A 12,013-nucleotide genomic window follows, 5' to 3' on the forward strand; every position below is an offset into this window, starting at 1 on the left:
CCCCCCCCCAAGACGGCACCAGGGGAACCCTTCTGGCTGACCACCCACCTAACGCAGGATGAACGTGATTGCGCAGACCAAGGCGGGCGACCCCGACAACGTCATCTTCGTCGGCGCGCACTCGGACTCCGTCGAGGCGGGACCGGGCATCAACGACAACGGGTCCGGCTCCATCGGCATCCTCGAAGTCGCGCTCAACCTGGCCAAGTACGAGGTTAACAACGCGGTGCGGTTCGCGTGGTGGTCGGCAGAGGAGTTCGGGCTGCTGGGCGCGGAGTACTACGTTAACCAGTCGGCGCCCGAGGACCTGGACAAGATCCGGCTGTACCTTAACTTCGACATGATCGCGTCGCCCAACTACTTCCTGGGCATCTACGACGGCGACGGGTCGGCCTTCAACCTTAGCGGGCCGACGGGGTCGGCCGAGGCCGAGGCGCTGTTCGAGGGCTACTTCGCGAGCAAGGACGTGCCGTCGCAGCCGACCGAGTTCAGCGGCCGCTCCGACTACGGCCCGTTCCTCGACGTCGGCGTCGCGGCCGGCGGCCTCTTCACCGGCGCCGAGGAGATCAAGACGGAGGAGGAGGCGGCCCTGTACGGCGGCACCGCCGGCGTGGCGTACGACGCCAACTACCACCGCGTGGGCGACACGGTGGACAACCTGAACCTGGAGGCGTTCTTGATCAACACGCGGGCCATCGCGCACGCGGTGGCGACGTATGCCGAGTCGTTCGACACGCTGCCGGCGCGCAGCAGGCGCAACGTCCGGCTCAACCCGCTGGTCCAGAAGCCGAAGGTGACGGGCTGCCACCACAAGCACGAGGAGGCCAAGGCGAGGTAGGGTGCGGCGGCGAGAAGGAAAGTGTCGCGGTGAGGAGTGCTCGGAAATAGCAGCGATTGTATTGTAGGGCGAAGGCCGAGATAGTCTCCGTGGTATATTGTTCTCGAAATAATGCAGCGGCTTCTAGCTTCTCCACATGGGTGGACCGGTGATAATATTAATGCCGGCAGCCGGGTTGTATAGACGGTAGAAAGGGCCAGTGGGCGTTTGATGGGCCGTGGCGGTTGGAGGGAGCCCCGTGTGGGCCCGTGGGCGGGCATTGCGCGCATCGCGAACGTCTAACGCACGCAACGAGGGCGGTACGAAAGCGAAGAGCTCCCGCGGCGAGGGAAAGTCTGCATACCAAGCTTTGCGATCGGAGGTGGACGGACGCGGCAGATTGCGCGGGCGTTCATGCGCGGGATGAGGAGTGCGGCGGTGGTGGTGGAAATACAGTCGCTACTGTTGGCGGACAATTAGGCGGCGGCGCGGTTAGGCAGGCGCTCAGGCCAGGCCTTCATCTATCGCGTCCGTGCCGTTTCACCAAGGCCGAGCGCGCCCCTTCGCTTCCACCAGAAACATCAGCCGCGTTTCTATATGCGAAACACAACCCCCGCCCGTCGCCTGCCTGGCCAATCCCCGCCGCTGGATTGCCGGTGCTGATTCGGCTCCCGCCCGCCAGCTCTCGCCCAGCACCCGTCTGGAACGATCCGAGTCCGGGCCCTGGTCCAGAGAGGAAACCCACTGCCGACGGCCGAGTTTCGTTTCACGCAGCGAGATGACGGTGCCGGCGGTGGAGCGCGCCTGCCCCGTGGCTGAAAAATCATGCTCTCCCCATAGGAGCCCGCGATTGTATATGAACCCGCCAAGCGCTGCCCCGGAGGCTCCTCTTGCTCCTCTCCTCACGCCCAGCTGCCAGTTCAGCACGCATTCCCTTCTTTTTTTTCTCGCAAGTCATTCTTTTCAAGCCTCGACGGCTCCAGTCGTTCGCCTCGAGCTATTCTATCCTTTGGCCAGGTGCCAATTCGCTGTCTGAATTACCTTCTTTGACTACAGTCCACACACACTCACTTCCCAAAATAACCACAAAGACCTCCATTATGCGTACCACTGTTGCGGCCGTTGCCGCCCTGGCTGGTGCCGCCCGCGCGGCCACCACCACGAGCGCCTACACCGACTCCACCACCGGCATCACCTTCCAGCGCTGGGAGGACTCGACCACTGGCTTCACCTTCGGCATGGCTCTGCCCGAGGACCCCGAGGCCACCACCGACATCATTGGTCAGATGGTCGCTCCCGGCGCCGGTTGGGCCGGTGTGTCCATGACCTCGTCCATGATGGCCTCGACCCTCATCGCCGCCTGGCCCAATGGAGACGACATCGTTGCCTCTGCCCGCAAGACCAACGCCTACTCCAACCCCTCCGTCATGGACGGCGTCACCCTGACCACCATTCCCGAGGGCACCTTCGTCAACTCCACCCACTACTCGTACACTTTCCTGTGCAGTGGCTGCATCACCGGCGACTCGGGTGCCTTCGACGTCACCGGCACCACTGCCGTCGTTGGCTGGGCCTTCTCCAAGACCGCCCCCACCACCCCCTCCAGCGCCGATTCCGCCCTGAACTACCACGCTGCTGGTTTCGGTGCCTTCGGCATGCCCATCGCTGACGCCGAGTCTGCCGACTTCGCCACCTGGTCCAAGCTGGCCACTGGCTCCTCTGGCAGCTCCGGCTCCGGCAGCGCCTCCAACTCGACCACCACCCCTGCTGCCACCACCCCGTCCAGCACTCCCCTGGCCACCCCCTCCACCGTGAGCGAGACCTACGACTACATCGTCGTCGGTGGTGGTGCCGCCGGCCTCGTCGCCGCCGGCCGTCTCGCCGAGTCCAAGGGCTCCGTCCTCCTGATCGAGCGCGGTGGCGCCTCGTCCGCCTCCAGCGGTGGCAAGGACATGCTCGACTGGAACAACACCGTCACCCCCTACGACGTCCCCGCCTACGGCTACGCCGTGTCCTCCACCGGCGATGTCTCATACTGCACCGACACTGCTTCTCAGGCTGGCTGCATTCTCGGCGGCTCGTCTTCCATCAACGCCGAGATGTTCGTCAAGCCCCAGGAGGCCGACTTTGAGGCCTGGCCCCAGGGATGGTCGTGGTCCGACGTCGAGGCCTCTGCCGAGTCTTTCTACGAGCGCAACCCCGGTACCTCGCTGCCTTCCAAGGACGGCCGCCGCTACAACCAGGGCGTCTACGAGATCCTGTCCAAGCTGTTCAAGACCAACGGCTGGAGCGAGGTCGACGCCATCGAGGAGCCCAACAAGAAGGAGAAGGTCTTCTCGCACCCTCCGTTCAACATCAAGGACTCTCTCCGTGCCGGTCCCCTTCTGACCTACCTGCCCGAGGCCCAGGCGCTTGACAACTTCAAGCTCCAGCTCAACTCCAAGGTCGTCCGTGTCATGCGCTCCGGCTCTTCCATCACCGGTGTCGAGATCGAGAACGCCGACGGCGCTGCCCAGATCATCAACCTTACCAAGAACGGCAAGGTCGTCCTCGCCGCCGGTGCTCTGTCCACTCCCCGCATCCTGTTCAACTCTGGCATCGGCCCGGCCGACCAGCTCGAGATCGTCAACAGCTCCGACAACGGCATCACTCTCGACTCGGCCGACTACATCGAGCTGCCCGTCGGCAAGGGTCTCAAGGACCACACCATCCTCACCATGACCGTCAAGGTCGCCGGTGGCAACATGACCGTCTTCGACCCCACCAACCCCTCGGACAACGACATTGCTCTCTACAAGCAGGGCTCCGGTCCTCTTGCCGAGGGCATGCAGCGTCTCAACTTCTGGACCACCGTCGACGGCACCGACGGCAAGACCCGCTACGTCCAGGGCACCACCTCCGTCTCCAGCTCCACCGAGATCAAGGTCAAGGTCTACCTCACCCACGGCCTCACCTCCACCGGCCGCCTCGGCATCGACGAGTCCGGCGCCACCACCCTGATGACCCAGCCCTGGCTCAACACCGACGCCGACAAGGCCGCCATCACCTCGTTCCTCGATGAGTTCTTCGGCTACATCCAGAAGTCGGGCACCATGAGCGTCACCTCGTCCACCGGCGGCAACGTCACCGCCGCCGACCTGATCGCCGGCCTCACCACCGGCTCCCACTTCGTCGGCACCGCCAAGATGGGCACCGACTCGGGCCTCGAGGCCGACGGCACCTCGGTCGTCGACACGGACTGCAAGGTCTACGGCACCGACAACCTGTACGTCGTCGACGCCTCGATCCACCCCGACCTGCCCACCGGCAACACCCAGGCCATCGTCTACGTCGCCGCCGAGCACGCCGCCAAGAAGATCTCCGGCCAGACCACCACCATCACCACCGGCTCCACCGGCTCCACCGGCTCCTCGTCCGGCTCCAGCCAGAGCTCCGCCGCCGCCGAGGTCTCCTCCGCCTCCTCCGCCGTCGTCGACCAGTCCGCCTCCGCCTCCACCTCCACCGCCGTCGTTGTCGCCTCCTCTTCCGCCGCCTCCATCACCACCCCCGCCCCCGCCCCCGCGTCCCCCTCCTCCGGCTCCGCCGAGGGCTCCGACTCGGGCAAATCCACCGTCACCACCACCGTCACCGTCAAGAACACCAAGCTGACGACCGTCTACGTGACCGTCGCCGCCGGCAGCGAGGCCGAATCCACCCCCGCCGCCAACGCCGCCAACGCCGCCAACGCCGTCGGCGCCGAGTCCGTCTACACCTCGACCAGCGTCATCGCCCCCGCCCCCGCGTCGACCCTGTCGACCCTGGTCGTCGCGGCGGCGGCTGAGACGTCTGGTGCGGGTGCCGGTTCCGGTGCGGCTGCCCCCTCGCCGCTGCCGTCCATCGTCGCCAGCGGCATCGCCAGCAACTGGACCAACATCATCCCCAGCGCGGCGCTGACCCAGGTCATCGCGCAGCCGACGGGCGGTGCGGCCGCGGTCGGTGCGGACGAGGCGTTGCCCGAGGGGACGCGGATCAAGGATGTGTTGGAGTGGTTTACGTTTGTGTTTGAGAGCGTTGTCAAGGGTGCGTTGAGGAGGTAGATTAAAAGGGAAGGAAAGGGAAGGAAAGGGAATGGTGATGATGTGATGTGATGTGTGGGGATATCTCAATGAGGGAGGGGGGAGGAAGAGAGAGGGGGATGGCTTTTTTTGTTGAAGTCTTGAATGGAATGAAGAGGAGGTCGGATCAGAGATTCTTGTAGATATATAATTCGTTGAGTTGTTTAACTTTTTTGCTTTTGCTTGTTCGGTTTTTTTTTGGTTTTTTTTTTTGGTCGCATTGCGATGCGATGCGATGCGATGCGATGCGATGCGCTTTGTTTTGATATGTTTTATCAACAAAAAACCCTACTACTACTACTGAACGTAAATATGATGCTTTGGTATATGCTTTTGGTTCCGACTGTGTTTTTGTGTGGTTGGCAATGGATGACGAACTCGAGTTGTGGAATAAATCTGTTGTCAGTCGCCTGTTGTTGCTGTTGTGGCCTCCTCTTCACAAGCGAAGAGAAGGGGAGCGGGCAGGCTCTATCATCCGCCGTCCGACATGATATTGCTTCCTGCGGTGATGTCTCTGAACGATGGATAACACGGCAGATGGTCCACTCCGCGGCAACAGTCGAGTCAGCGGGGGAAAAGACAAAAGTCATCGACGCAGCGCCTGAATCACCCACCCCTCGAAGGGCCGGGTGTCTTTACGTCGAAGAGGAAACTATACGCGTGGCACTCACTCTCAACATGCACGCACTGAGCACCTTTCGGATCGGATCGACTCAGACAGCTTCATCTACCTAATCACCGGTGCTGTCGAGATCCAGCAGTGATGGCCGAGAGGCCTATCGTCTATTTCCAGGCTATGATTAGCGGCAGAAAATGGGCAGGTACCTACGTCAAAGCTCGTCGTCGATCAAATCGAGGAATCTCGAGCCTGAAACGGAGGCATGATTCATTCGTCTTTGGCCGCCGTGCGTGATGATCCAACGACAACTCACCCCCTTCTTCAACGACGTTTCTGATCAGCCAATTGATTTGATCAGTAATAATAATGTCGGCCGAACTCGCGGCGGTGCCCGGTGCTGAATGTTTCCCGCCCTTTTGATTCACCGCGATGCGACGCGATTTGATGCCTGCCGCCCATGACTCGATCGGCCTTATATCTCTGCAGGCTTCCCAACACCGCCCGCGCGTCACTCGAGAGGGAGGGGGGTTGGGGCCGGGGTTGCCATGCCACGTGTATATGCGCTGTGCACGACGGCGGTCGCGAACGCCGAATCTCCACGGACACCCTCCTTGAGGTCATGCCGTCGGTTCACTCGGGGCTGGAGTCATCAGATCTGGAGACCGCATCGGCTCGACAATCTCGATCGCTACGGCGACGAGGCGGCCAGCTCGTGGTCTGAACGCAACGATATCGACGATCACAGCAATGGGTTTTTGGGGGCGAAGGTGCCAAAGCCGATTGAGTCATTGGTGATGGTGATCGTCATGCACTGGTGGTGCAAGGAGTTTTATTTTGAGCTGAGCGTTTTTTGAACGAACGGGCTTGGTGGTGGCCCTGATGGACGGTGTGCTGGCCGCCTTGCCATGTGGTGATGGTCAGCGATCTGCTGTCCAGACGGGACAATTAGAGCATACTTAACCATGTACCGAGCATAGCGCCGTATATACTGCACTATTTTCACAAAGCTTGGGGCGGCCGACATGCCGCTCGCCAACAAAACATCAAACGGCTGGCTAGCAGTAGATATCTCCAATCTCTCAAGCTCGCACCGCGGACTCACACCAAAAAAAAAAAAAAATTAAAAAAATTGGCTTCCTTGTCTGTCTCTCTTCAGCCACTCAAAGGTACGCCGAGCTACTACGGCGTTTACACTGGCTTGTGGATCAAAGTGGTCTCGCGGAGCTGTTTTTGGGTACGTGGCGTAATTGCGGAGGAGCGGTGCCGACCGTGTCGCCGACGTTGACGGAAGGTGGGGATGGGGAGGAATAGTGGCCGCTACGGGAGAGGCGTGGGAGGGCATGATGTGCGTGATTGGCGCACGTGTTCACTGTGGGAGGCTTTGGAGCTAACTAGCTGGGTGGATGGGGACGGTTCGACGAGCCGGCGTATGACTGACTTATGAGTGCACGATCTCATCCGCTATTGTCGGTTTGGAGACGAACCTGAATCCGATCTTCTTTGAACCGAATGCATCCGCATCCCCTTCGAGATATCCGACATTCGTTCCGCATTAAAGCTTTCATCATCACCTTTTCGCTTGCTATCGCTGATTAAAAATATTAACAATACGTCCAACAACAACAACCAATGGTATCAACACCGCTCTCGCATCCATCCCCTCCCTCACATCCCCCCGCCTTTCTCATCCACCACTACCAGCAACACTCCCTCAACACCGCATCCTCCCTTCTCCCCTCCCTCCACACATCCCCCCCGCCCCCGCCCCCGCCACTGCCTTCTCCTCCCTCTCCTCCTCGCCCAGACCCCCACCACCACATACCCAACAACCACCAACACCACCACATCCAACAGCACTCCCACTCCCACTCCCACTCCGCACCCCCAGCCTCCCCTCCCCTCCCCCTTCCCCTCCTCCCCCGGCGGCACTCCCAACAATCCCCGCAACTCCCACTCCCACTCCCCCTCCCCACCAGCCCCATCCTCCAGCCCCGCCCCCCGCCAGCGCCCCCGCTCCACCAACTCCACCTTCTCAACCTCCACCCTCTCCACCTCCACCCGCCCTCCACCGCCGCCGCCGCCGCCGCCTCGTCGTCCTCGTCCTCGTCCTCGCCGCACGTCCACCCGCACACCTCGCTGCCTCTGGTCGTCGAAAACGACGACGGGTGGTCGCGGCGACGCGACACCGATACTGCTGCTGCCGAGGAGGGGGGAGAGCGGTGGGAGGAGGAGATAGCGGGCGGCGAGGGAGGTGCGGCGGAGGGTGCAGAGGATGTTGTTGGTGTTGATGGTGTTGTGATCGTTGGTGGTGGTGGCGGCAGTGGCGGCGAGGATGTCGAAGGTGAGGGAGAGGGTGGGGGAGAGGGCGGCGGTGGTGGAAGCGGTGGTGGTGTCGGTGTCGGGGTCGGGGTTGGGAGGGGGGAGGGGTGGTAGGGATGGGTGGGTGGTGAGAGCTATGGCGAGGTTGTAGAGGGGCGGGGCGGCGTGCTGTGGGGGTGGCTGGTGGTGGGGGGAGGAGGAGGAGGTAGAAAGGGACCACAGGGCGGAGGCGTTGAGGGTGGTGGCGCTGGTGAGTACTTGGTGGGCGGAGACGAGGAGGGGTGGCGTTGGTGGCGTGCGGGGGAGGAGGTCGACGGCGTGCTGGTTCAGGGCGATGGACGCGCCCGAGTCGTCGGAGTCGAAGTCGAAGCGGAGGAGGAAGGAGGACTGTTGTTGTGCACCGTGGTCGTTTTCGGAAAGGACGAGGCCGGCAGGGTCCGAGATGGGGAGGAGGACGAGGACGGACGAAGGACTGTCGGCGGGAGACCAGTGGATGAGGACGAGGACGGACGAAGGACTGTCGGCGGGAGACCAGTGGATGAGGGCGTCGGTGAGCAGGGTTTGGGCGAAGGTCTCGTGCAAGGTCCGAGCTTCCTGTCGGAGGGATTCGTCGACGACATGGCACTCGGCGAGGTCGCGCAGGGCCATGTTGACTTGGCTTTTGCGGATGGCCGGGCTTGGTGGGTGCGACATTGCTTGCAGGTGGTTCAGACTTCGGCGGATGCTCGAAAGTGCTGCTCTGTCGGGTCTGCGATGGGTGTTGAGTCTGGCGAGGTCCCGTGAGAGGCGGCGGCCTATTTCCCACAGCTGGTCGAGGGGTTCGGGGTAGGGATCTGATGATGCGAGTGCCATGTTGATAGGCAGCGGATAGGATGCAACGAGAAAAGCAAGATCAGGGGCGGCGGGGGATATATTAGACGGGCGATGATGGTGGGGTGGTTAAACCTCCGGAGCGAAGCGGCTTGGCGGGGGCCGAATAGTGCGGTAGAGCAGGGGCGACGGCCGGAATAGGAGAGAAGGATCCAGCCGCCGTCGCTGCACATCATGCCGCCACTGCCGGCGCCGTCTTGTGTTTCTCCCTGTGCCCCGGGCAGCGAGCAGCGTCGCCGAGAAGGCGTCGCCCCGCCATCTGGCGCCTTCGCCCGGCATGGTGGTGTTGTGATCTGCAGGACCCTGATTGTCGATAAAACTTTTTCCCCCACGATGAACAGGTTCGTTCCTGCTCCGTCAGGTCACGCGAGCAATGACGGAAATGGGCCACGCCCCGCTCAGCCAAGCATGCAAGGAGCCGAGTACCGAGCAACCGGCGGCGGCGGCGACGTGGTACCACGCATTCCGGAGGCACCACCGCGTGTGCACTTCCCCACGTCCCACAAAAAACACGAGTCCCGCAAAAAAGACCCTGAGCCTGCGGAAACGCTAGCTCCATCAAGTAATCCCACGCAATCCTCAACGGCGCGCTAACCCTCCATAACCACCGCACGCCATCCATCACGCAGCCTTTCATAATACCACCACCGTCCCTCCTTCACGCAGCACCAGCACCAGCACCCTCCTCCCCATCCCCAAACCAAAACACCACAAACCCCGCACAAACCGCCATCCCATGCTCCAACCACGCCCCCTCCCCGCGCCTCGCCAGCCGCCCCAACTCGCGCAGCTCCCCCGTCAGCGCCATCTCCGCCCGCGGCGCCACCCGCCCCACCCACAACAAAAACGCTTCTAGCTCCCCCAGCAGCAACAACGACGCTTCGCCTTCTTCCCCGTCTTCTCGCTCGTCTTCTTCCCCTTCCTCGTCCTCCTCGTTCTCGTCCTCGTTCTCGTCCTCCCCGGCGGCGTCGGCGGCGTCATCACCACGGGCGGGGTCCACGTCGTCGCACTCCCACAGCACGCGCGCGGAGCAGCGCGCCCGCGTCGCCAGCCACGCGTCCGTGTCGCCGGCGCGGGCGGCGGTGCCGAGGGCGCAGAGGTGGGGGTGGGTCAGGGGGGCGGTGGCGGAGATGATGGGGGGGTGGCGGCGACGTGTCTGCTGGCGCTGGCGCTGTTGCTGTTGGCTCTGCGTTTGGCTCGCGCGGTGGGTCGGGGTCGTCCACGCCCATTTGAACCAGTCGATTGTTTGGCGGAGGAGGGCGGATTGCGGTTTGGGGAGGGAGGTGGAGAGGGCGGTGAGGGAGAAGGAGGGGAGGGATGTTGTTGATGGAGGGGGGAGGGTGGGGATGGGTGGGTGGGACGACGACGATGATGATGATGATGGTGTGGTGGGAGGGTGGCTGCGGCGGCGGCGGGAGGAGCTGGCTGTTGTGCCGGCGGCGTCGTCGAAGCGGACTTGTTTGGAAGGGCGGCGGACTGAATGGAGTGGTTCGTTAGTCGACGCGGGCTAGAGGAGTGGGCACGGGAGAGTTGTGTACCTTTGATTGTGGTCTTCGACTTGAGAAGGGGCTTCTGGGGTTTGTTGTCTCTTGTGGAGGTGGTGGTTTCCAAGTCATCATCCTCACCCACTTCGTCATCAGAGGGAGGCTTGCTCCGTTTGGATGACCGAGGGGCGGTCTGACCTGTGTCTTCGGCTGCCACTTGACCCTCGGGCACGGCGCTAGGAGGTTCAAGTTCAGGTAATGGCTTCGGTGGCACAAACAGAGCGGGGCGTTCCTCGGAATGTCTCTGACAGGCGGGAGGAGCACTCGACTGCCGTACTATTTTCAGAACATCGCCGGCTGGGGGGATGCTGAAAGATTTCGCCGTCCTCAATAGTGGACTGGCCGTAGCAGCGTTTGCAGCTGGTGGCGAAGGAGGACCGGCCTCTTGATAGGTAGGCGGAATGCTACCTTGCCGTTCCTCTACTCGATTCTCATTGAGATAGAAATGTTTCGGTCGGTCGTCTTTCTCTACCGACTCGACCACAGCTTGCTCCTGCACTTCAGCTGCCGCAGCTTGTTTCTCGCTGGACTCTGATGGGCCCTCAGCAAATGAGACCGACTCCCGCGTGAAGAATGATTCCTTCGTTTGACCTGCCGCCTCTTCCTGGCCCGAAGAAAGGACAAAGTTCCCCCATGCATTCATCTCGCCGCTTTTGCCGTGATAAAGGGTATGTATCTCACGAGGCCGCGGTTGTAGATGCCCGTGCTGTATCATTCGACAAAGCGTTTGGAGACGGCTGGTGGACAGAGAGCTCTGAGGAACGTAGGCGCTGAACTTGGTGGCTTCTGAGAGCGACTTCAACGCGAGCAATACTTGCTGATTGATGGCCGAAGGCTCGAATGGGGACTCTTCAGCTTTCGGCATGACCACGACACTGGGGGTTTTGAGATTGAAACGCAAGCGAATGAGCTCACTGTCTGACTGGCAGATGTTGCTGCCTTTGAAGGCTAACTGGACCGATGATGGCACGTTCGGCTGCTGGGAAAAAGAGAGACCCTGATCTTCGCCATCCACATCAAACATGTCGGGCTCGACGATGAAGTAAACGTAGAACTTGGTCGGCCTCGTCGTTGTTCGTGACTTTACACGGATGGGAAGGCGGAACCAAAACAGAGCCTCGCGCTTCGATTCCGAAACGGCAAGACCAAAATTGAGAGTAAGGTGCGACCTCCAATTGGAAGGGGAAGAGAAGCCCAGATATTTGAGCTGTCGCACCTGGCCGTCATACCATTCGGTCACAACAGGCTCGCTAACGAGCCAGTTCTCATCAGAATCGGCATCAGTCATGTTGCAGAATCAGTCGAAACGGGTCAAATTCTATGTAGTTATATAAGTCAGCCGGTATACTGCAGCGAAGAGCCCGGCCAACAAATATTGAACCACACCCGTGCCATCTGCCCAAGTTTTCCAATCGGCAGTGTCCCAGCAAGCCTCACCGGTCACTCTAGAAACGGTCCAAGTGAACAAGAATCCAGCCTCACCAGCCGGGGCCTCATTGGAATGGTGCAGGAATGACCAACCTCCGCTCCGCATGCGCTTCAGGGAGCAGTGCAGGAGGGTTTGACCGAGAAACTCAGGCAAACAACTCCCGCAACTTCGACCCCAGCGCTATACGGAGCGACGGGGGCCATGTCGCTGAACCCCGGGTCTGATGAGACCCGGCTCCGTTGATTGAGATGCAACCAGATAGAGAGACGTCTTGAGCACTTCAACCAGGATCCAGAGCTACGACTCCGAGTCTACAACTCG

The 12,013-nt window shown here is 61.5% G+C and overlaps 4 protein-coding genes across 4 annotated transcripts; 2 read left to right on the top strand and 2 right to left on the bottom strand.

Moving 5' to 3' along the window:
• Positions 1–58: 58 nt before the first annotated feature.
• On the top strand, positions 59–838 carry BKCO1_960001 (aminopeptidase y; the record flags this gene model as incomplete). The annotated part of the gene is made up of 1 exon (XM_020280015.1): positions 59–838. The coding sequence occupies one exon, from the start codon at positions 59–61 to the stop codon at positions 836–838; it is 780 nt and encodes a 259-aa protein (XP_020125308.1).
• A 1,079-nt stretch (positions 839–1,917) lies between these two features.
• On the top strand, positions 1,918–4,893 carry BKCO1_960002 (gmc oxidoreductase; the record flags this gene model as incomplete). The annotated part of the gene is made up of 1 exon (XM_020280026.1): positions 1,918–4,893. One exon carries the CDS (start codon positions 1,918–1,920, stop codon positions 4,891–4,893), a length of 2,976 nt encoding a protein of 991 aa, XP_020125307.1.
• A 2,302-nt stretch (positions 4,894–7,195) lies between these two features.
• On the bottom strand, positions 7,196–8,701 carry BKCO1_960003 (uncharacterized protein; the record flags this gene model as incomplete). The annotated part of the gene is made up of 1 exon (XM_020280030.1): positions 7,196–8,701. The coding sequence occupies one exon, from the start codon at positions 8,699–8,701 to the stop codon at positions 7,196–7,198; it is 1,506 nt and encodes a 501-aa protein (XP_020125306.1).
• Positions 8,702–9,377: 676 nt separating this feature from the next.
• On the bottom strand, positions 9,378–11,551 carry BKCO1_960004 (uncharacterized protein; the record flags this gene model as incomplete). Its single annotated transcript, XM_020280031.1, has 2 exons — positions 9,378–10,195; positions 10,258–11,551. 2 exons carry the CDS (start codon positions 11,549–11,551, stop codon positions 9,378–9,380), a joined length of 2,112 nt encoding a protein of 703 aa, XP_020125305.1.
• Between the last annotated feature and the right edge of the window lie 462 nt (positions 11,552–12,013).

Source organism: Diplodia corticola (genome assembly GCF_001883845.1).
Source record: "Diplodia corticola strain CBS 112549 chromosome Unknown scaffold96, whole genome shotgun sequence".
Lineage (NCBI taxonomy): Eukaryota > Fungi > Ascomycota > Dothideomycetes > Botryosphaeriales > Botryosphaeriaceae > Diplodia > Diplodia corticola.